The following is a 26,654-nucleotide window of genomic DNA, read 5'->3' on the forward strand; positions in this document are numbered from 1 at the left end:
CCCCCGGGCAGCGTAGGGGCGTTGCTCCCCTCCGCGCCCGTTACCGGGACGCCCCCGCGGCCGGGCTCCGCGCACGGGGCCGTTGCCGCCGTCCCTCAGCCCTCCCTGGCGGCGGCCGCTGGCGTCACGGCGGGGCCCGGGTGGGGCCCGCCCCGGCGTGGCGCGCGGGTCACGTGAGCGGCGGCGTCAGCTGATCGCGGCGCGGCGGCGATGGACTTTCTGCTGGGGAACCCCTTCAGCTCCCCCGTGGGGCAGCGCATCGGTGAGCCCCGCGGCCGCGCGACCCCGAGCCCCTTCCCACTCGCCCTCCCGCCCTCCCCTCCCTGCCCCGCGCCCCCGGGGGCGCCCGCCCGCCCGCCGGACCCCTTCCTCTGGGACGCATCGGTCCCCGCCTTCGCGGCGGGACGGAGAGGGCTTCGACCAATCAGGGGAGAGCTCCGCTCTGACTGACGCGCCTTGCCGACGAATAGTGGGCGCGCAGCCCGAGGCGGTGCCGTCGGCAGCCCCGTCAGCCAATCCGGGCGCGAGGGGGTCTTGAGGTGGTGAGGCGAAGTTTACTCGCTTAAAGGGGCCGCGGGCCGGTGGTCCGAACCACGCCCCCCGGTAGAGCCGAGGCCCGTGATTGGCTCGGGGCCATTCCCGCCCGCAGCTCTTTGGGGGCTTCGCGGGAGGGGCAGAGTCCTCCCGGGGGGCACGCTGGGAGTTGCTGATTGGCTGGACTCCAGCTGCAGCAGCCTATCATGTTCTGGGCAGGGAGGGGCTGCGCTCCCCCTGAGGTGACAGGGCGGCGGCGGCGACCATCACTGAGCTGGAGGCTGCCTGGGGACAGGGGCCTGGGTCTGGCCTGGCCCTGCGGTGTCAGGGCTCACCCAGTCGGATCAGTGTGTCCTGCCTGGAGGACGAGCGCCCTGGGCACCCAGGGGGTGGCTGCCCGCCCTGAACCCCCCAGCACGGGGGTCTGGGACAGGCAGGGCCTGGCAGGGCCATGTCTTGGTGTTGCAGAGAGCACATCCCCCACACCACAGGCCTTCACACGGGGCCGAGTCCCAGCTCTGTGAGGGAAATCAACGGTAGGAGCGTAGCATCCACTCTGTGACCTTGCGGGCCTGCAGACACGCCGTCTCTCTTAGTACTTGTGCTAAGGTCAGCTAGGTAAACAGGAGAAGGACGTACTCTGAGAAAGTGGAGCAAAGAGGTACTATAATTAGAAAGAATAAGACCATCCAAGCCACACTGGTCTCAAAACAGATGCGGTTCTTAAAATACTTAGAATAAAGATATTTTTACCCCATTTTGTATTATCTAAGCGCCTTCAGGTTGTGCTTGAAGGTTAATGTTGCCAGTTTAAGCTCTCCAGCATGTGCATCGACCATTTGTAAGTTTATGCACTTGCTCAGTGTTGCTTTTTGTCACTTGCGCAGACTTTTGTTCTTCACTGTGAACATCTGGTCCCTGATTCAGTAGTTTTCAGTGTACTTGCATGGGTGAATATGCTGCTGTGGCTGGGGTGGGAAGGGAGCAAGCAGTTGCTTTAGGTAATGCTTTTATAAGTGCTGCTTGTTTTAGAGGCTGCCCAATGCAGTGTCCAAATGATGTGGGTAGGAGGCATTGCCATGCGCCACTCTCTAGCGTTGGGCGAGAGAGGTGAGATGCACTACAGCAAGGTCGGGGAAAGATTGCCAGGGATGGTTTTCTGTAACAAAAACCTCCAGATGGTCTTTGACATCCCTGCAGATGAATGTCACATGTTTCATCACACTTTTCAGGAGAAGCCATGTCCTGCCCCTTCCAGAATGAATGCTCTTTGATTCCCTCAGTGAGTGCATCAGATACATTTTTGTGTTCGGGTAGAGGCAATCTGAAGTTATCTTTAGATGTCACAGATCATTTCTTGCCCTCCGGATCTTCTAATCAGTATAGTCACCAGATTGCAAGTGGTTTCCCTCTGGGCTTTGCATCAGTTAAAGAAGGGATTTTCAAGCAACAAACCAACAGCAAAGAAGAGGAAAAAAGTATTTCAAGAGTGTTGTCAAACAGGAGTTTAGAGTCCTTAGCACCAGAAGTGTGGCAGTGGGATTGATTGGGGTTATGGGAGTACAAAGGGGTGGAGGAATTACAGCATGTGAGAAAGGAACTCGGGTGTGGAGGACTTGGAAGGGCTGGTGGCTGAAAATATGAATGTTTTCTCCTTTTGAACACTGTCTATCAACATCCTGGGGACATGGATAAATGCTATCTTCCCTGTTTAATTTGAGACGCGAACATGGCTTACCCAAACTTGTTTGGTAGGTCCGTGGCAGCTGCGTGTTGAACCCATGAGTCTGATCACCAAACCTGCATAGCGCTGCTGCTTTGGGCTGTCTGCAGAAAGCTAATACTGCATTCTTGTAAATTACTTGGGCAAAGTCATGGATGCCTGATACAGCTTAGAAAGTCCAAAATGGCTTTAGATGAAGGCTATGAAGCCTAAAAAAGAATCCTCTGTGGCACACTGCAGTGACTTTCTCAAATTCCTTCATTAATGTTAATCTTGTAAGTCCCATTTATTTTGCTGACAAGTAAACCGATGCTCAGATAATCTCAGTGATCTGTCACAGAATGAGTCAGTTGCAGGGTTGTTTTTCTAGCTTCTTGTTCCCAGTCCAGAGATTTAGTCACAAAAGTTGCCTCCGTCCTGGTTTTGGACCATGATGTGTCTTCCCAACTAAGATGAATATAGACCTGTTTGGTTGGGGCGTTTGGTATTTGTTTTTGTTGTGTGGGTTTTGGGTTTTTTTTTTTAAATACCGTACTTCTGACCAGTGGGAAAATTTCCAAAGAATGCTGAAGCATCGTAGTTTGGATTCTCCCCTCAAAAGGGAACTTGACTGCGCCTCCATCTAGGAGTGAAAAGAAACTTCGAAATGGAAAATCTAATTTCAAGGAGGTGCTCTGAGTGAGAGAATGGAGAGGAAACCATCAATGCTCTCTCCTGACCCTGGAAGTCTGGAATAACTAGTAATTACGGCAATACTGAAAGGGACAGAGATGGGTTATTTCAGTGAGTGAGGGCAGGCAAGGGAGAGAAGTAGCGGTATAACACAGACATGAAGAGGATTTGTTATGATTGAGGATTGATGTGAGCATGAGGACCAGGAAAAGTTGAGACTGTAAAGAGGGAGCAGGTAAGAGAGGCTCATGGGTGAGGAAGAGGGGCAGATACAGCACAATGTGCCAGAAAAATCCCCACAGCCATTTGGATTCCACCTTACAGGTGTCCCTGCACCCCTCTGTGACTGGGACCTTGGGAGTTGGTGGGCAGCAGATACCAGCTGTTGTCAATAACACTGCAGTCAGATGGCTCCATGCAAGGCAGATCTTCTCAAAGAGGCACTGCCATGTATTCTGTGCACACTCTGTCTGGAGGAGGGGCAAAGGCAGCAGTTGAATTCTTTGATCCCTAAGACTATGATCTGATTCATAGGAAAGGAGTAGGAGGAGGAGTTCAGAGACCCAAATACCCACAGCACTATGTCAGCGCAAGACTGTGTCCATCACCATCCTTGAATTAGGTTTGGAGCCATATCTCTGTTCTCTCTAGAAAGCGCATTGTCCCCCCCATCATTGGAGGAGCAGTACAGCTGAATGGTGGAAGTCCTGACTGAGCTGGTGCTGAAGTTTCCTCAAGGGAAGCAAAAGTGTGAAGCTTATCAAGGAGACTTTGTACAGGATGCTGATTTGGGCCAGGGCTTTTATGAACTGAAGGGAGGTTGGGAGAAAGGACTGTTGCGTTGCTTGCTGCTGTCTCGTGCCGCAAAATGCTGGTGCCCTCAAACACCTGTAGAAATGGGTGAGAAGGTGCTGGATGGCTTTGCTGAGGAATTTAAAGCCAGCAAGACTGAGCACTGTGGGGAACGCTGGTTAAGGGCCTGACTTGGAGGAGGGGCACACAGTCTCTGATGAGCTATGGCAGAGCATGTCACAGGCGAAGGGCTTCTGAACAGCACCTGGCTGGTTTTGGGTGCTTCAGATCAGTGACAGGGAGCAAAGGGGACAGGAGCCTGTGCAGTGTCTTCTGTCCCCGGCTCCCGCACTACCCCGCGCTATTGACTGTACTGCCAGTGTGCTGCTGCTGGGACAGCTGGGTGGGATCGCCAGCCCTGCCGTGGGCTGTCCCCTGCCACAAGGGCAGAGACAATAAACTTGAAAAGAAGCAAAGCTGTGAAACTTAGTCATGGCATGAAGCAATGTACAGCTCTGTTGTGTCAGTTATGCCAAGCTCAGATTTGTTTCTTATCTGACGATTCCAGATAACTTTTATAACATGGTTGCAGTCATCAGGAGCACATCAAATGCCAGGCAGGAGAAGAGCTGATGCTCCGGTTCAACCCATATCACAGTCCTCAGCGGTTCTGGGTTGATACGAGCAATTTGTGAGGCAGCAGACTGGAATCAGACAAACCCCAAAGCTGTCACACCCGAGGAGCCGGACTGGCTGCCAGAACAATGTGGCTTTGAAGCGGCCCGGTGAAGGGCCTCCTGTACATTCAACAGCCAGTTGGTTTGGGGCCTGGAGGTAGATGGCATTCATACGCTCGCTGATAACCTCCACCGGGGGGGAATTCTCTGCGGCAGGCCAGGCTCAGCTTGTTAGCACGCAGAAGTAGAGGCTGCCTGATGAGCCGCATCAGGCAGAGCGCTGGGCAGGCGGCCGTGCCCTGCCTCCTGGGCTCGCTGGTTTTAGGGACTTGTCGCTGTCCCCAGCCATCCCGGGCTCAGATTTCGTGAGGGGCAGACAGCTCATGTGCTAATTACGGCTCATGAAACAGGGCCAGCCGCCCTGATCCTTCATGTGACTAATGAATAGACTTTGTTTCCTTCCCTTCTGCAGGCTTTAGTAAAGGGTAAAGTTCAGGATTTGAGAGAAAACTCCAGCATATCTTACTAGGCTTGGACAGTCCCTTAGTGCCTGGAAGCAAGCAAGGAGGATTAAAAGGGCATTAGCTCCAGCACTTCCAAGGCTGGCTGGGCCAGGCCTTAATCTGTGCTGGGTAAATTCAAGCACTTTGTCCTTGGAAATGCCTCATGGTCACGTTCCTGTTTTCCGTCTGCCCTAATACTGCTATTCCGGCTTTGTATGTTTTTTAACTTTTGTTGCATCTATGGCAGGTTTGCTGCTTTCCTGCAGCTCTTTGTTGACTAGCTTGTGAACAGGAGTGACGGTAGCAGGATGACCACAACGCTGTGGAGTAACAGCGGGGCAGTGGGTGTCGCTTCTGCGGAAGCCCCATTTTCCCGCAAGTGGCCAGCCAGGTGAAGGAGCACGCACAGTTTGTTTGCATTCCAGTCTGAAAAGCTATTACTGCCTGACCTTGGCAGGACTGGTGTGCTTGGAGGAAAAGGGGTGGTGGTGAGGAGCAGGTTATAAAGTGCCACCAAACATAGGGAAGTGAGGGAAGGGTATTTGCAGATTCAGTTCATGTTTGTGTACGGTGACAATGAGGATGAGGAGGATTGGGGAGACCTGAACAGCAAGGACATGATGGTTAAAGGCAGTTTTCCTGTCATCCTTGGTTTCTTCTGTAGCTCAGAACTTCCCAGCAGGCTCAGCCCTGTTAGTGAGTTGTGGTTTTTTTCCTTCCATGCACAGTGTTTTTCTTCAGGGGTGAGATGAGTGGATGTGGTCTTTCTTTCCATAGAGAAACCCTTGTGTGCTTCATTGCCAAAGGCAGAAAACCGTATGGAGGCAGAAAACGTCTGGCTAGGCTTGGGTTCAAACCAAGGTGTGTCATGAGCAGGGGATGCCGGAGGAGAGCGGAGGTGAAGGGTGGCTTTGTGACCATGTGTGCCAAATCCATCAGACCGACCTGAGCTGCAGTCTGCCTGCCGGCAAGGCTGGCTGTACAGTGTCCCAGAGCAGGAGGGAACCTGGAGCTCTGCTACTGTACCGAGTCCTGATCCCAAAGGAGCCCTGACGGAAAACATCTTCCCCCGTGTGTTACCACAGCTTCACCCATGCATTGATATATGCCCTGGTGCACCAGACATGCTCCTCTGTAGCCCTCTGCCCTGGATGTATTCTCCACCACATCACCGAGTGCAGTGCTACCTCCTGTGCCTCACTGAGGTACCTTAGATCTGCAAGAGACCAGGATTCCTACATAAAATTAATACTCACAGTGACAAAAGTTCACCTGAATCACGGGGTCTTCAGGATATTACAGTAGTAGCCAGACCTTCAGAAAGGTGGCAGAGCATCAAGAACATTCTGCCACTCTCCTTCCTTTGCCCTCTTCCATCTGGCTGTGGCCTCCATGTAATCAGCGTAATCACAGTGTAATCAATACATTCTGCAGTCAACAGAAAAGGTGGTGGCTGGATTGCTGTAAGGTGTGGACAGGTAACTTCACGCTGTGGTGTGTAATCTGTGGGAGAGACACGTGTAAAAGAGGCTGCATTGCAGAGTGCTGTGAATAGCTCTCTGCCTGACCCGTAAAAACGGGACATCCGAAAGCATGATGGATGGGCTTACCCAGACAGGAGTTAAAAAACCTCCATTTTCCAGTGTTACGGCCCTGTGCCATTACTGCATTTCATTCTCACAGAGGGATCATTAGCTGCTGGGTCAAAAGCAGAAAAAGGCACCTCTGTAGAGGAGGAGCCTCTCAAAGGGGTAGAGGACCCAGAGCACCAAGGGCCAGCTCCAGATTTTGCAGGGACAGCAGTTTTGAAAATGCAGGCATTTGTCTACATACCTTGTTGGGTCTGAGCTCTCCTGAAGAGTACCTGGTAGGTGCTAAACCGGTCTGGCTAGTTCTAATTCTCTTGCCCCAGTGCTGTCAGGCGTTTTGTAGGATGGGAGAGCTGGGAAGGATGTTCCTTGTCTTCTGCTTGCCATGTGCTGCATCTCTGTGTTTCCCTGTGGTCTGGTGAGCGCGTGGCTCCTGCCTGCCCCGCTGGCGGTTCTCCTTCCCCAGCCACTGGTGCTGTCCCTGAAGGCATCAGTCAGCTGGGGCGGCTGGGACCAAGATGTGGCTGATTATAGGGTGGAGACACTGGTGCTCTTGGTAATAGCTGCTTGTTTCCCAAATCTCTGCCTTGAATAACATCAAGGCTGACTGAGGAATTCCTAATTAAAGGGGACGCAATCAAAGCTGAAACAATATTGCTTCGACTTCAGCCTGCAGTCCACTTCTGTCCATACTCCCCAGAGGCCAGAAGTTCAGGGGAGAGGTGTAAATGTTAAACAAGAGAGACATCTGCTTTGGCTGTTTATGCTTGTTTATTTTTGTAAGGCCCATGTAAGAAGAAGGGCATTGATTCTTTTGTCTCCTTAATTCGGTGCAAAGCAAGAGTGGTGCCATTGACAGTAGATCGGTGTCCATGTGAGCAGACCAAACTCACAGTTACTGGCCCTGCACCAACAAAGCAAATAAGCCCCCTTTTCTCCCGTTGTGCTGAGCCCTCTCCCTTCGTGTGCAGGACACCAGGGATCACACCGTGTGTGTTTGTGTGTTGGTAGCATGGGTGACGTGGGCAGAGTTGAGAGGCCACCAGTCCCAGCGTCAGCCGGCCATGTGCTCTGCGGTGGTGACACCTACTGGGGAGGGAGCACTTGGTGGCCTGGGCTTCACAGACAGATTCCCTTCCTTGCCAGTTGTGGTGAAAGCTAGGGAGAAGCAGGCTGGGCTCTGGGGTGTTGTGACAGTCTGTGAGAGTGCCAGGGCCGCTCTTAGCCTTACCCTGTCTTGGTTTCTGTTTTCCAGAGAGAGCTACTGATGGAGCCCTGCGGAATGAGGACTGGGCTCTCAACATGGAGATCTGCGACATCATTAACGAGACTGAAGAAGGGTAAGGGAGCTGGCAAGGGTACGCATCCTGCGGCCGGTCCCAGCACACGCTGTAACACTGCATCCCTAGACTGCAGTGGTAGCATGCACTGGTGGAGGTAATAAGCTAGTCTTCCCAACAGTCCCTTAGACGACACCTTGCTGGGAGACCTAGAGACACAGCAAAGCTGTCAGAGCATCTGTTAGATGCTTCCCTGTAATCTTCATGAGCACAAGGAGCCACTCAAATAGGCCTTCAGGGCCCCCAGAGAAACCTCGATTCAAGCCAGGCTGCCTCCCATCTCCCGAAGGCGTATTTGCAATTCTTCCACTTCAGTTTGTTCCTCCTTCATACCCCTCTCTTTCTCTCCACTGGGAGTGTAAAAATCTGCAGGCTGGTGACTGAGGAGAGAGGAGAATCTCAGGCTGCTGTTAAGTCCTCTGACTGTGCAAGTCCTGCTGGGGTTCTCTTCTCAGGTATTTTCACGTATGGTCACTCAGACATGTGTAAAGTGGGTGGGAGAGCCCTTGTCTTCCTCTCCCTGCGGAGAGCTGTTCAGAAATCTGCCAGACTTGTTAAATCTGGACCTGGGGATTTGCCAGTGAATGCAAGGGGGACTGCTCCTTCTCACAATGGAGATGTCAAGAGCAGCATGTAAAAAAGAAGGTCCTACATGGAATAAAAGATATAGGTTTCACTTCTGATGTCCCATCCCGCAGTGAGGCTGACAGAGGATTAGTAAGCCCAGTTTTCAGCTTCACGGTTGTATGTAAACAAAGTCAAGCATCTCTACTCACAGATCTGTCACCACTTCTCTTCCATGCTATCCCCATGGTGCAAATACGCCTGTCTCTGCCCACAGTTCTGTCCCGAGCTGTGGCCACTTGGTCTTAAAGTTCTGGGCTCCTGATAACACAGCTGTACCTTCCTGGCACAGAGGGCTCTCCCATTCCCCGGATAATGCCCATCCATTGCAGCCATGCTGCCCCACAGGCTGATCCACTCCTGCCTTCCTCATTGCCTCAGTGTCTCCACCCCACTCTTCTCTTCCAGCACTGCTGTGCTTCCAGCCCAGCCTCTCATCCTGTGATCTGCCAGAGCATGTTGGTTCATTTGTGCCCTTCATAAGACCACAGTGGGCCGAGACCGCACTGCTTCTGCCCTCTGAAAATGGTTAAGAAGACCCTGCTATGCTGCTGCTCTCTTGCCCCCCTGCAATATAGGCAAGATTTTGCCACTGCATCTGCCCTGCTGCTTTTTAGCCTCCTTTCCTCAAGGGAAATCTTCAACAGCTTCTCTCTGAGCAACACAGGGACTGCTGGAACTTGCTCTCTCCTTCCTATTTCTAACCCATGCCAGGCTTTTTTGTGATCTCCTATTCAGTCTCTCTGACGTGGGATTTTGCTCTGCCCCCGAGTAGTGCATTTCTAGCATTGCTTTTCCTCTGCTCTCTGTTGTGTCCTGTGCACCTTGAGTTGTTGCAGACATCAGCACAGAGGCCTCCAATTTCAGTAACAGCACCTAATAGCAGGACCCTGCTCCTCTTGCAGAACCACAGGTGGAAGCTGCTTTACCAGTCATTGCTTCAAGCCGCCCTGAAAACGTGGCGGGGAAGGTCACATGCTGAGTATGAGGCATCCAGAGTTAGTGGCTGGTTTGTTTTCCTTCTCCATAGGTGGGTCTCAACTTCTGATGATCTTTCTACATCTGATTTCTCCTGCAGGCCCAAAGATGCCTTCCGAGCCATTAAGAAGAGAATTGTAGGGAATAAGAACTTCCATGAAGTTATGCTGGCTTTGACGGTGAGTGGTCACGGCTCTTTCTCAGCTCTGTGATATCCTGCTGTAAAGCTGGGTCCTTGGCTGAAAAGACACAGGTACCCAAAGCCAGCAAGGCGAACACACATAGGCAGGAAAGACTATAGCTAATGCTTCTTTGCCTTTGAAGGTCCTGGAGACATGCGTCAAAAACTGCGGCCATCGCTTCCATGTGCTTGTGTCCAGCCAGGACTTTGTAGAAGGTGTCCTGGTGAGAACAATCCTGCCAAAGAACAATCCACCTGCCATAGTGCACGACAAGGTGCTGACCCTCATCCAGGTGAGCTAAGAAGAGTGAGCATCTGCACCAGTTCAGGGAGTGTTTGTCTTTAGGTGTTTGTACAGAAGACTACTGCAAATGATGATCGGCTGTACTGTCTCCTTCTCCCCAGTCCTGGGCAGATGCCTTCCGCAGCTCACCAGATTTGACTGGTGTCGTTGCTGTCTATGAAGACCTGAGACGGAAGGGCCTGGAGTTCCCTATGACTGATCTGGACATGCTGTCACCCATTCACACACCACAGAGGGTATGGGAGCATTGCTGAAGAGAAAAGTGTTGGGCAGCTGCCGTTCTGGAGCTATGAGGGTACTTCAGGAACTCTAGCTTGCATTTAGAGGGCTTTTGGGGAGTGAGAAGCTCCAGGACAGCCTCTTTGCTGGAAGAGCTATTGAAAGCAGATGGGGAGTTGCCATCAACTCAACATTGCACTGCCCTGTCAGCTGTGAGTGTCTAACGTCTCCTTCTCTCTGTCACTTCTCCCACCTCTGTCTGTAGACTGTGTATAGCTCCAACTCTCAGTCCGGACAGAACTCACCTGCGGCTAACTCCCCTCAGCAGATAGAGTCCATCCTCCACCCTGTCACCCTACCCGCTGGGAGAGGGACATCCAGCAATGCGCCTATCACACCCACACCAGAGCAGGTGAGTTGGGCACGAGCCCCATGGTGCTGCTGGCTCTCCCTGCGTTTGGGGGCTGTTTCACAAACACTGTTCAGGGACTGCTGTCCTGGTCCTTCCCCAGCCTCTGTCCTCAAATGGAGCCATTCCTCCATAGTCCCGCGAGAGCTCCCCAGAGCTTCATTGTGGCCACAGTGATGAGCTGGGATACCACAAACACGGAGTGGTTATGTTTTTCTAAAACAGGGCTGCTTGCAGGTAGAGGGAAGATCTCCTGGCTACAGGGAAGTGGGGAACTGAGACACAGAGGTTTTGAGTGAGGTCTTTGTAGCGCAGTACAGCAAAAGCTTGCTCAGTAGATGCCTCCTTATCTTTGTTTATCTCGCCTCACTGCTGACTTCATATGAATCAACCCTGTCTGGCTATGTGGTTCCCAAAGACCAGGGCTTTCTCGCTTATTTCCCCATCCTCTTTTCTCCTTCCTCACCCTGACTTCATATGCCACCGTGTTCAGCAGCAATCCTCCAGCTGCCGGTAGGTTGCATCCCTTGCAGAACAGAGGCTAGAAACTGTTCTTGAGAGGCTCATTAGCAGCTTATGAAACCAGAGGGATAAAGCTTCAACTGCACACTTAGCCCAGGCTCACCTCTTGATGGGAATTCATTTTTTTTCCCCCTCTTACACTGCTTTGGAAATGAAACGATTTGAGTGGCTGCCACACAGGAGCTGCTAGCTGGGGAGAGATTCTAGTCATAACTGCAGCCTGTGCTGGCTCTTAAAAATCAAGGCTAGGCTAGTGGCCAGAGATCTCAGGTGAGGGCCTGGCATCTGCTACCAGCAAATGAACTTGATGGTAAGTAATGGATCCTCCTTCTGCTGGGAGCTCCTGAGAGCCGAACTGAGCAGTGACACAGGAGCTCCTCGCTGGCCATTCCCTTCGGCTCTGTGAACGCGCACACACATGCGGTGCACTGCCGTTTGGTTCTACCTTATCTGTGTCCCCAGTCTTCCCAGGCTGAGCTGTCACTTCCACTGCCTTTTGCAGATTGGGAAGCTGCGCAGTGAGCTGGAAGTGGTGAACGGGAACGTGAAGGTCATGTCGGAGATGTTGACAGAGCTGGTGCCGTCCCAGGCTGAGCCTTCCGACCTGGAGCTGCTGCAAGTAAGAAACACTGGCAGGGCGGAGGGCTGGCACATGCAGCTCGATTTAGCAATGACTTGATAGACTGAGGCATGACATATGCCAGGCGTGGGGAACAATTGCACTGGACAGTCTAGCATGGGGCTTATCAGGGAGTGATGGGAGAAGGGAGACACAGGGAAGGTGGAGTTTCAGCAGCCAAGGGAAGCCTATTGAGGCTGGAATCATCTCACATGGGCACTTGTAGTCCCCAAGGCCCTTTCTTTCTGGGTGATGTGTTACACAAGAGGCATACAATTATTCTCTGTAAAGCTCAGACTCAGTTTATCTCTCACACCAAGAGCCCATCAACCCTTGCTGACAGAACCCAATAGCCTCTGGGGTCCTCCTGTCCCAGTCAGACTTCCAAACCTGTGAGTGCTCAGCCTTAGCGTGACCTTTGTGGCAACTTTCCCTTGCTGTGAGCAGGAGCTGAATCGGACATGCAGAGCCATGCAGCAGCGCGTGCTGGAGCTGATACCTCGTGTCCTCCATGAGCAACTCACCGAGGAACTGCTCCTCATCAATGACAACCTCAACAATGTGTTTCTGCGCCATGAAAGGTACCTCTCTCCTCTATTCTCTGCCCTGCTCTTCCACAAGAGTTTACTGCCCCTGGAAGGCCCCCTATCCCACCATTTTGGTCTACCCATGAGTGTAATGCTCAAGAAGTATCAGCCTATATTGTCCATCTTTGAGAACAAAGCCAGTTCTCAGTTTTTGCTGATTTATTCCTGTCCCTTCAAGACTGCTGTGTAAGTTACTGATGGAATATAAAGATAACCCAGAAGGAGAGAACTGCGTGCAATGAGGTGATTTTCTAGCTCTGAGACAGACAGGGACAGAAAGGACTTGCTCAGGTGGGGTCGGCACCCTTTTTTTTTTCTTCCATTTCATCAAACCCATCTCTTACGCTAGGCTAAAGTCTGGATAATTTAGTCCTTGTGTCTGTATGGAGAGCTGGGTTTGAACCAATTTGGTTAGAGGTAGTTCTGGAGGATCACCAGGAGCTTCCTCACCACCACCTCTCAGGAGACATCAACTCTGTGGGCCTTGTGGTGTCTTCGGTCTTGAAGGGGAATTGGGCCCTAAGCCGTGGTCCCCCTTTCCTAAGTATGCAGGAAAGGGCAGACTGTGCCAAGCCTTATAAGAAATCTGCTGGGCTGTGGGTGAATAGGCATACAGTACTGAAATGCATCCTGTCCTCTTTCTTGCAGGTTTGAGCGTCTGCGGACAGGACAGCCTGTTCAGGTAACTTGGAGCAACCTCCCTTCTGTGCAGCTCGGTTTGCATCCCACAAGCCCGGCGGTGTCCTGATGAACTGGAGAGACGTTCAGTCTGCCCCACTTACAAGCTGTAGGCTTTGCTCTCCCAGCCCGGCTGCACCAGGCCACGCTGGTGTGCAGGACACTCCTGTTGCCACTGCTAGCCTCTCCCTCCCTGCCAGTGGGAGCCTTCCTCTCACCCAAAGAGCAAGAGCAGACCAGCAGCAGTTATGGTTTTCCAGTATTGAACATTGAGAGAATCAATTCCCATGTGAGCCTCCCTTTGTCCTCTGAGCGCTGCCTTGTCCTCTGAAGCAGCCCCTACCCTACTCAGTGACATCCAGCAGAGCTGGGAGGCTGGCTACCAAGGCTTGTTCTGCCCTGGGACACTACTCCCAGCCAGTTCTCTGATCACTGTCCCCCTTCTCACAGGGAGAGGCTTCACAACTATTATCTTTCGATGGATGCAGAAGGGCTTCCCTCTCCAGCGTTAATGAGCTAGCGCTGAAGGGTCAGGGTGTCCAGGCTTCAGAAGCTCTCCACCATCTTCCTTTTTTTTTCTCCAAAGGCACCAAATGAGGCAGAGAACAGCTTGATTGACCTGGGACCCAGTAATCCTGCAGTGAGACAGCCTGAAGTCACCAACAGCCTGTCCTCTCAGCTGGCTGGAATGAGTATGTTGCCATGCAGTTTTCCTCTCAGTCCTCCTGTGCACCTCTGGGAATCCTTTCATGGTCTTGAATCACCCCCCAAAATTATTTAGCCGCATTCATAAAGTAACCTAGAGAAACAGGTATATTGTCAACTAATAAACTCATGAAGAAACTTGTATATGCCCCATGGAACACAAGCATGTGTCTCAGCATCCACACCTCACGTTGTGCAGGAGGTGGACATGACTTAAGAAGGATGTCAGCATTAGGCTGTGGTTAAGGACTGGGCCTTCCAGCAGGGTGGGGAGAAAGTTTCTCCCTCTGCAATGCCTAGCAGCAGTGCAGTTGCCTCTTGCTGTGTGGTGTCAGGCTGACCGCTGAGGTCTGGGAGAAGAAAAGCAGCTGAGCTGTGCTGCAAAGGCAGCCATGAGCATCTTGGGCTCAGAACCCAGGATTTAACAGGTTGTTTACTCATAAAGCTTCAGAGGTCCTGAGAGTTCTGCAAGACATACCAACAGCCTGCTCCACTGCCTGCAGCTCTCACTAGCTGCGAGCACATTCAGTACAGCTTGGAGCACATTCAGTACAGTACAGCTACAGAAAATTGGCAAGACTGTTTTTAGAGACAAGTCAGGTTTTTTTCAGACGATACTTGAGTCATGAAAATCCACTCATCTGTCTCAGAGGTGCGTGCCCAGAAGCACAGGTTATGGAGCAATTCACTTTGAGTTGTCTTAAATGGTCAGGAACATCTAGCCTTCAGCATCAGTGCAGTAAATTGATGCTGATGCTGCTGCCTGAGACTGAGCTAAAAATATCTGCCAAGCAGGCAAAGAAACTGCTTCTGTTACTTCACCCACGAGACTGCACACACGCACAGACTGTGGTGCAGCTGAGGGGCAGGATAGAGGAGTGGGCCTAGAGCAGTTTAGCCTGTTCTGATGCTAGCTTTTCACCTACCAGCGTCCAAGCCCACGGCCCTCTCTTTACTGTTCTGTGCTGCCTGCTCACCCTGCTCTCTCTCCCACAGACCTGGGCTCGAGCAGTGTAAGCGCGGGGCTGCACTCCCTCGACACCTCTGGCAAGCTGGAAGAAGAGTTTGACATGTTTGCCCTGACCCGCGGCAGCTCGCTGGCTGAGCAGCGCAAAGAGTGAGTGCAGCAGCCGACTCTGTCCTGTCCTGTCCTGCCTTCTTCCAAAGGGGGAGGGCTCAGGGCAACTGGGATTGTGAGCCCAACCGGCAGCGGTTCCTGGGAGACAGTAGGATGCAATAGAAATGCACTCTTCTGAAGCATGGTGTTTGTAGGATGACCTCTGTGTTCCCAGTCCTTCCTGCTGCCATCGTCTCCCCTTCACAGCGTCGTCCTGGGCATGGGGAGAAGGAAGTGGTCTCTGCGTGTGGGGACTGCAGTGCCACATGTGCTGGGTAGACTCTGTCTGAAGATGAAGGTGCGGAGTGGGACGGGCTGAGTTTTCTTGTCTGTCTCTGAACTCATGTGCCCTGACTGGGGCGATGTTGAATTTGGGAATTGCTGAATATAGGTGCAGCCTAATGGACAGAGTATTGAACTGGAGTGCAGGAAGTGTGCAGTCAGGTGTGGCTTGCAAGGCAGGGCACTGCTGGTGGCAGGGCGCCGCTGGTAAGCGGGACTGATGTTTCTTCCTCCATAGTATGTTTGAGACCTCCTGGTGTAAAGCACTAGGAGTTGGGTCTCCATAGTACTGGCTGAACTGAAGAGGTCTCTTCTCTACTGCAAAGAGTAGATTCCTTGTTCTGGGAGGACCTGACAAGAGCTGTGCTGACCGGATCCCCTTGGCCTGAGTGACTGCGGCTGATCTCACACTATTTTGCCTGTCAGAGTCATCCACTGCTCTCCATCGGTTACCAAGCAGTACAGCCCACAGGCACGTGGCTGCCACCAGCCCTCAAAGACTTGTGCTTCTGATCTCCATCCACTCGAGTGCCTTGTTCTGCAGCTGGGCAATAGCAAGTTAAAGTCCCTTAAGTCTTCTTTCATTCCTCTGCCTCAGACTGCTTCTGGTGAAAGGGGTGGGGAAACACGTGGCCTGCACACAATTTCATGTGTTTTGCCCATGGATTTCCCCACCTCTTTTACTGTGGGGTGTGCTGCCTTAGGACAGAGGCAGTGCAGGACAAAAGCAGCGGTGCCAACAGCACCCAATCTGGTGCTGAAATCGGAGCTTCTGGTATGTTCTCAGTGCTGGAGGCTGGGGAGATCTGGGCAGGGCTGGAATCGTATCCTCTCCGCTGTGGTGCAATCCTTAGCATACTGAGGCTTGTGATCTCTGCACAAGTAACGAGACATCTTCTATTTATTCCTCACTGCCCTCCATCTGCCTGCACTTGCACTCCTGCCAGGTAGCCTCTGCTCTTACTGGCTCAGGCTTCACATTTCACTCACCAGCCTCTGCTCTCACTGTCTCCCTCCCTCTGAACAGACCCATTGACCTGCTGCTCCTGGACGGGACGTGCTGGCAGGAGACATAGGCAGGGCCGTTGGGGTTTGTTCCTGACACCCCCTGCTTCATGTGTGTCTCGGCGGAGCAGTGCTTGAAACACCTCAAGCCTTTCCTGCCATTCTTCCTCATCAGTGGCATGATAGCAGCGTTGTACTTCATCCTTGATGCCATTGTCCATAGCGGCCCCTTCACTGATGAGCATTTCTTCGAGAAGTTTGAGCACCGGTGGCCCAAGCCCCTGGCCCCCAACAAAAACAGCTCCACATGATGGTCTGCTGGATCTGCAAAAAAGGGCCTGGGAGCAGCTGGAGAGGAGATTTACAGAGAGTTTCTGGGAGAGGCTTCATTCTCACAGCATGGACGGACTGTTTTCCCCACTCTGCATGGATCAAATGGTGACGTGTGGCATTAGCATGTGTGGTAGCAGCCTAGAGGGGACACAGAAATGGGATGAGGGAGATTATGGGTGAGACGTGTCTGTGTGTGGAAAGAGGTTGCTGTAATGGTGCATTTGGAGACGATGAGAGACCAGTCTCTTCTGATCATCCAGTCTCACCTCCTATGTAGCATAGACCAGTGAGTCTCTGCCACCATCGGTTCCTGAGTGGTATTGGTTAAAGAGATGTTTTTGAGCTGTGTTTGTGTCTGTGAAGGTAGGTGAGCATGTAGGGGCTTGTTGCTCAAATCCTTTCTAAAGTAGCTGTAATTTTCTGGTCAGTCTGTGCTAGTTATCTCTTTCTGTAGTCAGCCCCAGAGAAGATGAGTGTTGATGAAATGAGAGTTGATGCACTTAGCTCTGTAAGTCTGTGTTTTAGTCTGTTGGATGGTTGTTTTCATATGATGCCTTGTCGTCCTTCTGTCATGTGCCAGGACGGTCCTGTGGTATTCCACAGTGATGTTGCAGTGAGTAGATTAGTCTGTTTTGTGGTGGGCTACACCTTTCATAGGGGTTTTGCACACCTTTCTAGAAGCTCTCGGGAGCAGAATGACAAGAGATGGAAAGTTGTGCAGACAGAAGCACTGAATATATGTTTAAGAGTTCCTGCTCTTCACTCTCAGGCATCTCATCAGCCTGTGTGTTATCTTCACTTCATGCTTTCAGGGTAAAGTACGAAGATCCCCAAGCTTCCAAAGGACTTGCTGGTGCCCTGGATGCCCGGCAGCAGAACACAGGAACGGTAAGTGGCCACAGAGCTTTTAGCGCATAACCAGGAATGAGAGTATCCTCCTTGCTCACCAGCGCAATAAATGTGCTGTCTCTTTGGAAAAGATTATGTGTCTAACTTGACCAATGATAGCTCCCAGTCTCCACCAACCTGCATTTGCTGCCTGGGCTATATAGCTCATCCTTTAAACCCCAGAGGTGGGGAACTATGGAAAGTCTGGGATTGACTCAGTCAGTAACAGGATGGCCTCCTTGTATCTGCAGGGAAATTTCCACCTGAAAATGTAGGTTTTATTCCTCTTCAGCAGGTTCCCAAGTCCGGTTGCCTTCTCTCTGCAATCAGAGAAGTAGGCCACCAGTACTAGTGTGTTCTTTCACCCACCCTAAACCCACTGCCTTCCTTCTCCCTCACCTTCTGTGACAGCAGCTTTCAGTGCGGACTCTCTCTCGACCAGGGGGAGTCTGGTGCCTCCAGTGATGGAGCCCAACTGACTAAGTGGATGATGCGGCAAGGAATGGTGAGATCCTGGAGCACCAGCAGGGAGGAAGGAGGCTGGGGCTGCTGAACTGGAGGTGGCACTGGCACAGCATGTGAGGGTGCACAGCAGACATCAGCAGAGACTGCAGACTGAAATGGAGCAACCCTGGTCTGGGCCAGGACCAGGGTTGGGAGGGAAGCAGGCAGAGTGTCAGTCCTTCCTCAAGTAAAAATGTCTGTAGGAAGAAATCTAGGAGCTCTGAGGCCAAGAGAGCATGTGCCGCTCTCTGAGCTAGAGGATGGCCTGTTTTGGGGTGGGTGTCTGGGGCAAAGGCACTAGCCGATGGCATCATGAGGAAGGCTGCCACCATTCATTCCCCCTGCAGCCTCTCCTGCTCAGCATGAGCTGCCCCATTTGGGGCAAAACACATTCCAGCTTTTAAGCCGTTCAAGGCGTCCTCCTCTAGCTAAAGTGTTTCAGCCTTCAGTCTGTTGAATTTGGTCTTTTGGCAGCAGGAATTCCTGCAATTACATCCCCTCAGGCACACTGAGGCTTTGACGATCCCAGCCTGTCTTCCTGAAATGGGCGCTGCCCAGCCTGATGTCTGCTCTAGGAAGTTTCCCCATATGCTGTCCGGTCGGCTTGAATGCACTTCTACCCCAGAGAGTTCCTCTCTGGGTAGACAAAGCCAGTTCGCTGTGAAACTTGACTAATCTCACACGTCCTCTTCCATCCTCATTCATCCATCAGCTGTGGTTTGGGGAACTCTCCCTGCCCTTGGTAAGAAAGGCTTGCTCTTTTTCGTGGTCTTGCTGTTTTCCTGAGAGCAAGGGAGCTGTACATGTTAGGAGATTAATAAATAAGTTCCCACAAATACTATCTCACGCTTCTGCTTGTGGAGCCTCTAGCAAGGGCTGCTCCCTGCTCAGCTTTGTTCAGGAGCTCGTGACTGGAGAAAAGGATCTGGGGTTTTGAATTGTACTTCATTTCCTTCAAGGCTTTCTCTGTCCACTAGGAAGGTGTCTCTTTGCTGCTTAAATTGGCCAGGGACATGAAGTCTTCTGAGCTAGCCTCGTCCCTACTGGAAGTAAAATTTACTGTAATTGTAGAGGAGTTTCTCTTTGACGGGTCTGTTGCTGTAGTTTGGTGAGATGTCAAATCCTGCTGTGTGTCATGATCCTACTGGGTAATCACTTCTTGGCAGGTGTCTTTCCCCCTTAATGTAGTGACAAACCTGGCATGTCCAGTATCTTCAGCATCGCAGGCTTTGACATCAGACTGTCACTGGTTTGTAGAAGAGAGGAGGTGTGGAGGAAAGCACGTCTCTTGTTCTCTGGCTGCCTGACACAAGCAGCCAACTTCCACCTAGTGAGTCCTCACCAAAATGGAAACCCTGGTTCGGTCCTAATACCCCAAAGCCAACCCCCAAACCCCAGATGCTTTTAGTGGTATGTGTTCTGGAAACTGTGTGTGCCTGGGTGCGGATGGGGCAGAGGAAGCAGGTGAGTGGTGGCAATGGTAGCTGGGAGAGCTTTGCAGTGGCACTGGCTGGTTTTGGAAGGGCCTGAGCTGACTGAATGGTGGGATGAGAGGATTAGCTTTTGGCTTGGGCTTTCCTTTTGCAGAGTGGGTTTCCTGGAACAGCCTCTCTTTGCTTGGCCTCATCCCTCTCTTTCCTTCCGTCCCAGGTGCCGGTCCCCCAAGCCAATTTCATGGAAGACATAGAAAAGTGGCTCTCCACTGACGTGGTAAGTGAGGGGCTGCTTTCCTGGAGCCGGCCGTCCTGCCAGAGTTGCCTGCAGGCTGGATTTTAGGCAGTGTACAACAGCGCTGACGCTGCCGAATGTGTGGCACAGGCTGCTCGGAGGGAGCAGGGAAGGAAAGGCCAAGGACACAGGGTGTGGGATACCATACCAGTATAATTAGCCTTCTGGGGGGCATAGATAACGAACTGAGGCTCAGGGCCACTCTAACACGTCTGTACTGCAGGAGTAGGGGGAGCACTGCCCTGTCTTCCTCCATGCAGACAAAAATCATGGCTGTGGAGGTGCCTTGCTTCTAACCATGCCCTTCTCCTTCCTTAGGGAGAGTCAGAGGATGCAAAAGGTGTCACCAGCGAAGGTAAGACTTGCCAGCCAACCCCTTTCTCCAGCTCTTCCTGGCAGCACCTTGGCTCTTCCACAATCCTCCCTCCTTGCTAATGCTGTGCTCTTCTCTTGCCCCAGAGTTTGACAAGTTTCTGGAAGAGCGAGCAAAAGTTGCAGACCGGCTACCCACTTTGTCCAGCTCTTCAGCAGGAACATCCGTCTCCCCTCCTGCTGCCAGCCATCATCGGAAGCAAGCAAAGGAAGATGACGCTATGTTTGCCTTGTGAATGCTATGGACTGGTGTGCTGTGGAGCAAGAGGCTGTGTGTGCTGTTTTTGCTTGCCTCTGACCAGGGGCCAGCAGGGGAAGGACTCTGTCCCCTTCCTCCACTCTCTTCCCATTTTCCCTTTGAGTTGTTTTTATTTTTAAGCTGCTTTCAGATTTCAGATAATCTTTGTTGTGTTTAGGGATGTCACACAATAGGCTTGTGAAGGGGCTTTTCAAAGCTGCTAGAGAACGTGGGAGTTCAGTGGGCTTTTTTTTTTTGTGGTACAGTGTGGGCAAAGTAGAAGAAGCTCCCCATCCTCCTCTCCAGTGAGGCAGTCCGAGATCTTGCCCAAGAAAGAGGAGAGGCTGCAGTCTGCTGCTGAAATCATTCCTGCCCGCCTCTTTCCTTGCCCCATCCCTAGAATGGATCTCCAGCCCTCTCCCTGCCACTGTTAGACTGGAAAGCATGGGGACGCAAAGCATTACAGGTGGCAGAGCAGGAACGCTACTCGTAGAGGTGCCCTGTTGCTCTAGTCTCTCTTGCACAAGTGTTTGTGGTATTTAACACCTTCCCACTCACAACCTCTTCCCTTCCTCTTCCTTTCCTCCCCCTCCCCATCAGTTTATCCGGAATCCTACCCGCAGCCCGAAGGTTTCCGTTGCATGACAGCCACTTACCAAAGCCCTTTGCTGCACACAGGGCTCGAGCTGCGAGCGGTACCCCAGGCTGGAGGGGCTGTCTGCTAAGGGGTAGGATGTGCCTTCAGCAAACTCTTTGCAGTTAATTTAATTCTCCCATTATTATACTCTTCTCCCCTCTTTCCTTGATGCAATCCCACCTCCCTCTCTCGCTTCCACTGATGCTTTCCACCCCTTCGTGCCGTGGTGCGGGCAGTCTCTCCGAGCCTCTGATCAGGCCAACACTACAGACTCCCTCAGGGTAGCTGTGTGCTGGGGGCCGAGAGCCCTCTGCGTTCCCCAAAGCAGGGGGCCCTTACGTGGACACTGTTACACCACTGAGACCATGCTGTTGCTGGGGGAGCTTGTTCAGCTGGTAAGCACAGAGGTGAAGCAAGACACCAGTCACTTCACGCCAGCGAAGCAGCCCTGCAGCAGCAGGGAGCTCCTTTGCACATGGGGAGAAAACCCCTTCTGAGCAAACCGCACACGCTGCCGAATTGTGAAAGGCAGCCAGGGAGGAGGGTGCCAAGCCCGCTCGTGGGATTTCTTGTTGAGCGTGGGAGAGTTGCCTTTTTTTATTGCACATTAAAGGAGCAAAGTCTTGAGCCTCCCTTGAAGATACTCGTGCGCTGTCAGTGCTGTCGTGGGGAGGGGAGGACCCTGTGCTGGAGAGGAGGGGTGCAGCCCTGCCGCCACGTTTGCTCTCCAAGAAAAGGCAAAGGCACAGTGGTGCCGAGATGGGGCACGGCAGGGGGGCTGAGGGTGCTTCGAGCCAAGGCAGGTGCTCGCTGCTTTTTAGCACAGTCTCCTGGGGAGGTGACTACAGCCCATCTCAAAATAGCGAGACGGCGAGCTACCTCCTCTCCTTCACCTCTCTGCCTTGTGACCAGATCCGAATTCCCGCCTCGCAGCCCATAGATCACTTAAAGACACGCAAGAAATACGCTTGCTACGAAAGGGCTCTCTGGCATCCACAAGGCATCCTCAGCTGTCCCCATGCCATCCCCTGCTGTCCAGCTGAGTGGGAGCTGGGGGAAGGATTCTTAAAAGGCGGTTGAACAGGCTGAAAGTGTCCTCTGAGCCCCAGACTTGTAGGAAGGAACTAGCTGAAGTTGTCCAAAACTCAGGACCTCCCTCCTCCTATGCCTGCACCGCAGTCTCAGCTGTACCAAGCCCCTGCAGAGGCTTGAGGACAAGAGCTGTGAGCAAAGCTGGTCTGCAGCTGGGGCTAGCAGGGCTGGAAAAAGCAGGGTGCTGGGTTTCCTCCTCTGTAAGCTCTTGTGGGACAGGAGGAGGCTTGGTGTCTTCTGAGCTTTCCAAGACGGACAGCACATGCTATCCTTGGAGAGTTTGTCCCTTGGAAAAATAAATCGCCATTTCCAGTTCCATTGCGTTCCCAGTGCCTCTGGGAGGAACCGGGAGAGACACACCCCCCCCCCTTTCTGAACCAAATGCTATTGTATATTTAATATAACCCTCTGGAGATGGCAGGGAGGGGAAAGCTCAGCCGAATGACCCTAAAAGCTGCCTGTCCTGCCCCATCTTGCTGACGAGTCCACGAGTGGCTCTGCTGGAGGTTGCCTGAAGCTAAATAGTCACGGCTTCATCTCGGAGCTACTCCTCCTCCCGCAGCCCATTTGCAGCAGGACTTCACTGTGCCGCAGGACCCCACACTCCTCACCCAAGAAGAGCTTGGATCGAACGAAGAGTGCAAAGCACTTTCTCGCTGGAGAGCGCAGCCAGAGAGCCACAGGTTTCTGCCCTACCGACTGCGTGAGGGTTTCGTGCGGCAAACACGGGTAAACGCTGGGGAGTGGCACAGCCTCAGACCTCTAGCACAAGCCCGTTTTTACCACACTCACAGCTTCCTGAAATAGCTGCCTTTTTTTTTCTTTTTAACTTTCCAAAGTGTCCTTGTCCCAGCGGATGCTAGAAGAGAAACCTGGGTGGAGAGGCTGGATTTGTCCACACGCCGCTGGCTCGGGCCTCTGCTGTCACCCCTGCAGCAAGCCCAGAGCTGAGCTCCACTCGCTGCAGAGCAGCCTTTCCCCACCCCAGCCAGAGCTGTCAGAGCTCACACCAAAGGCTCTGCGCGGGGAGTGTGGCCCACAGGAGGACACTCGAAGTCAAGGGACCATGAGGGACACGCCAGCGCAGCATCCCCCCAGTGCTGCAGACCTGCAAGGGCAGGTCCCTCCTGCGAGACAGGACTCTGAGCCGAGACACGAGGGTCTGAGAGCCCCTACAGCTTCCCTCCTGCAAGTCTCAACAGAAGAACAGAACAAGGAGGAAAGGCAAAAGGGCCAAATGCTGAGGTTCCCCTCTTGGAGCACCTGCAGGAGAAGAAGCAAGAGCAGAGGCACGATGGAGCCCAGGCTGGTGGTTTTTGCAACTGTGGGACCAGAAGGGCCTTGGGAGCAAGGGGCCGATGCCCAAACCCTCTTGCCAGTGGCTGGACTCGGGTGGCCTAGCTCTGCCAGGAAGGGAGGGCTTCTGGTGCCCAGTCAGCGTTTGTGAAGGACACCAGACTTTTCACACTGGCGATGTTTTGAACACCAGTTTGTGCCTCAGTGAGCACTTAAAGCTCTCAGTGTCTCCAGCTCCCTCCGCATTGCCTGTGGCTTCTCCTGAAAGAGAAACGAAGCCATCCCCGAATGTATACCATGACCATGGGGAGCTCAAGCTCCTCCTTGCTGACCCTGGGATGCCCTGAGCCCACCTCGGGGTAAGGACCCCTTCTCCACCCTCACCTTGTTCTCATCCTACCCAGACAGCCGGCACAGGAGCTGGCAAAGCCAAAAGGGGACCGTCCCTGAGGAAGACTTGAGCACAGGGGAATTGGCTCACCACTATTTTTGTCAGGGGACTAACAGGTGGGAAGGGTTTTTGGTGGCTGCCACGTGGGGTCAGTTTGAAGCGATGTCCAACAGGTGAAAATTTGGAGTGCTGCTCGTGGCCCTCCGGGCGAGCCTGTGCCCTCCCCACCATGCAGCCATCCGTGGTCACGCTGCTCTTCACCGCGGGCCGCCCAGCGCAGAGATTTATCCTACAGGGACGACGTATCTTTTTTTCAAGCAACTGAAATTATGAAGAATGGGGCTGGGAAAGATTCCATGCCCAAATTAGTACTGTTGTACTTCTTATACATTATACCAGTAATAGCTTGAATAATTTTGCAAGCTTTCTTTTGAGGAGGAACTTGGAAAAAAAAAAAAACCTGCGAGGTCTGCAAGAGATCATTTAAAGTTGCGATCAGGTGTCTTGCCGTGGCAAAAAACTGCTTTACGATTACAAAAAAATAAAATGCCACCACTATAAGAATTCCTTCAAATGCCTTTCCCTTTTTAAAAGTGTTTTCTAATGTTGCCATTTTAAAAAGGAGTAACGCTCGCTGCCTGCTGGCTCTGACCACCAGATGGCTGCGGTCCCTCCTCGCTCGCCCAGCCTCGGCTCCACCGACTGCAGAGGACAACCTCTCGCTTCACAGCCGCCTGCTTGGCACTGGCTGCTAGACCACTGGAAACAAAACAGAGCAAACTTTTTCCTTATTCTAAGTATTACGCTGCAGCCGTCAGCCTGGCGCGGGCTCGACACGGTGACCCCTCCAGAGCGTGCGCTCAGGCGTTGCGGCTGCACAGGGGCCGGGAAGCAGCGCTTGCGCTGTGTCTGAGCACCCGCTGACAACCACACTGGGAACAGGATCCTGACCCGGACGGATATTTTGCACGACCCAGAATGGTTGTCGCTATGTAAGCTGAAGAAAGGCGTAACTTCCTTGCGCTGGGTCAGAGCTGCCCTGCATCTCTAAAAATCGAGTGCTAAAAGTTCATGAGAATTTACACGATGTTTGGGTTGTGTGGTGCTTGGCACACCAGCATCGCATTCCTAGAGGCAATAAAATACATGCTTCTCTTTTACCCACTACTAACCTCCAGACAGTATACGATTTTTTTTAAAAGAGCGGTTAACAAGCATATCTCCTGATTTCCCACATCGACTCACAACTCAGCACAGAAGCGCCCCGTGCTAGTACACTGGGAAGGCTGTTCTCCACCCCACAGGACTTTTGTGTTGCTCTGCCATGTCAAAACAATATCAAAGCTTATTTTGGATAATGAAATTCCCCCTTCCTTCACAAAGTGAGAATAAAGCCACTTCCCCTTCCCTTCAGATCACTGTTAGTGGCGCGGCTTAGGGCGGATGGAGATACTGGGAAGGGATGTATGGTGTGGATCCCGGTGGGCAGCAGAGGAGGGTGTTGCAAGGAAGGAAAACGTCTATGTAGGTAACTCATTTTTATCTGTGTGGGGGGCATAAGCAAATGGAAGCACAAGAAGAGAGGAAAGAGATAAAAAAAAAAGAGGATAGGAAAATGTGCAAACACATGAGAGGAAAAGCAGGTGCCCCGATGCTCGGGAGTGAGGAAATGGAGGTGGCTGGTGGTCACCAGTGCACCGGCCGCCAGCCGGTTTGTTTTCTGTTTCTCCTGAAGGTCTTTCACAAACCATGAGGACAGGGGTGACTTCTCACACCAGGGTGATGCCAAGGTGCTTGGTAGCCCTCAGGAGATTTCTTTTTCTTTGACTTGCCCGCTGTCCCCTGGCTTTCACGGCACCCCAAGCATCCCGCACAGCGCCCGGCAGCTCTGCTGCGTGTTGGGTGAACAAGTGTCCCCTGATGCTTTGTGTCAGTGATCGGTGAAACCTGAAGGGGCCTCAGGGGCTTGGGCTCACAAGCAAAAGCTTCCCCTTCCCTCTCTGCCGTCATCCTTGCAAAACCTCGTGTGTGTGAGGGTGCACGGGAACCACAGTGGGTTTGGACTGCATGAGCAGGCAGATTCGCTTCCCCCTCTCGGCGGGGTTGCCAGCAGTCAGCGGGATGGGGACGGGTGAGGGGGGACGGGATCACTCCCCGTGGGTAGCTGAAATTCACTGCAGCGCTGTCACCAGCAGCGTTCCTGCGGGGCTGGACCCTGGTCCTTGCCAGGGTCCCAGGGGTGTTTCACTCTGCAGCAGCGAGGGTTGGGGCTTGGCCCTGGCGAGGAGAACCTCAGGGAGATGGGGTCTGCAGCATGGCTTTTCTTGGGGGGGATCAGTAATTCCTTCCTGGCCAAGAAAAGCCACACGTGCCGGTCTCCAGGTGCTGTGTTTTCCTGGACGATCTCGGCAGAAAAGCGTGGATCAGGCCCAAGGTGAATTAGATGGTGGGGTGAGGCGAGGACATGGCTTTCCTGCAGCCTTAGGGGAGGCTTTTTCCAGCACAGAGCAGCAGGAATATCTGTGTTTAGAAAAATTGCTGAGAGGCACTTCAGTGGTATTTTTAGCTCCTTGACCAAACAAAAAAAAGGTCTTAAATACCAGGCCAGTCTCAGTGGGAGATAGGTGCCAATTTCCCTGAGCTCCTTTGCACAATTTCAGAGAATCACAGAATCACAGAATGGCAGGGGTTGGAAGGGACCTCCTGGGGATCATCTGGTCCAACCCTCCTGCCAAAGCAGGGTCACCTACAGCAGGCTGCACAGGACCTTGTCCAGGCGGGTCTTGAATATCTCCAGAGAAGGAGACTCCACAACCTCCCTGGGCAGCCTGTTCCAGTGCTCCGTCACCCTCAGAGGGAAGAAGTTCTTCCTCATGTTCAGATGGAACTTCCTCTGCTTCAGTTTGTGCCCGTCGACCCTTGTCCTGTCGCTGGGCACCACTGAAAAGAGCTTGGCCCCATCCTCCTGACACCCACCCTTGAGATATTTATAAGCATTTACAAGGTCCCTTCTCAGCCTTCTCTTCTTCATGCTGAACAAGCCCGGCTCCCTCAGCCTTTCCTCGTAGGAGAGATGCTCTAGTCCCCTATAAATCCAAATAGGAAAAAAAAAAGA

General features: G+C 52.6%; 1 protein-coding gene across 2 annotated transcripts; it reads left to right on the forward strand.

Moving 5' to 3' along the window:
• Positions 1–178: 178 nt before the first annotated feature.
• Positions 179–21,399, forward strand: TOM1 (target of myb1 membrane trafficking protein). 2 transcript variants are annotated; one of them, XM_075428712.1, is made up of 16 exons: positions 179–262; positions 7,746–7,830; positions 9,533–9,611; positions 9,757–9,906; positions 10,019–10,153; positions 10,402–10,548; positions 11,570–11,686; positions 12,134–12,267; positions 12,922–12,955; positions 13,538–13,643; positions 14,653–14,773; positions 17,206–17,281; positions 17,724–17,786; positions 19,436–19,495; positions 19,832–19,868; positions 19,973–21,399. In XM_075428712.1, the coding sequence occupies exons 1-16, from the start codon at positions 211–213 to the stop codon at positions 20,119–20,121; spliced, it is 1,545 nt and encodes a 514-aa protein (XP_075284827.1). In that variant the 5' UTR covers positions 179–210; the 3' UTR covers positions 20,122–21,399. The 2 variants fall into 2 exon arrangements, with proteins under 2 accessions (XP_075284827.1, XP_075284828.1); XM_075428713.1 differs by lacking the exon at positions 17,724–17,786.
• Positions 21,400–26,654: the final 5,255 nt, after the last annotated feature.

This window comes from Opisthocomus hoazin, chromosome 8 (assembly GCF_030867145.1).
Source record: "Opisthocomus hoazin isolate bOpiHoa1 chromosome 8, bOpiHoa1.hap1, whole genome shotgun sequence".
Classification (NCBI taxonomy): domain Eukaryota; kingdom Metazoa; phylum Chordata; class Aves; order Opisthocomiformes; family Opisthocomidae; genus Opisthocomus; species Opisthocomus hoazin.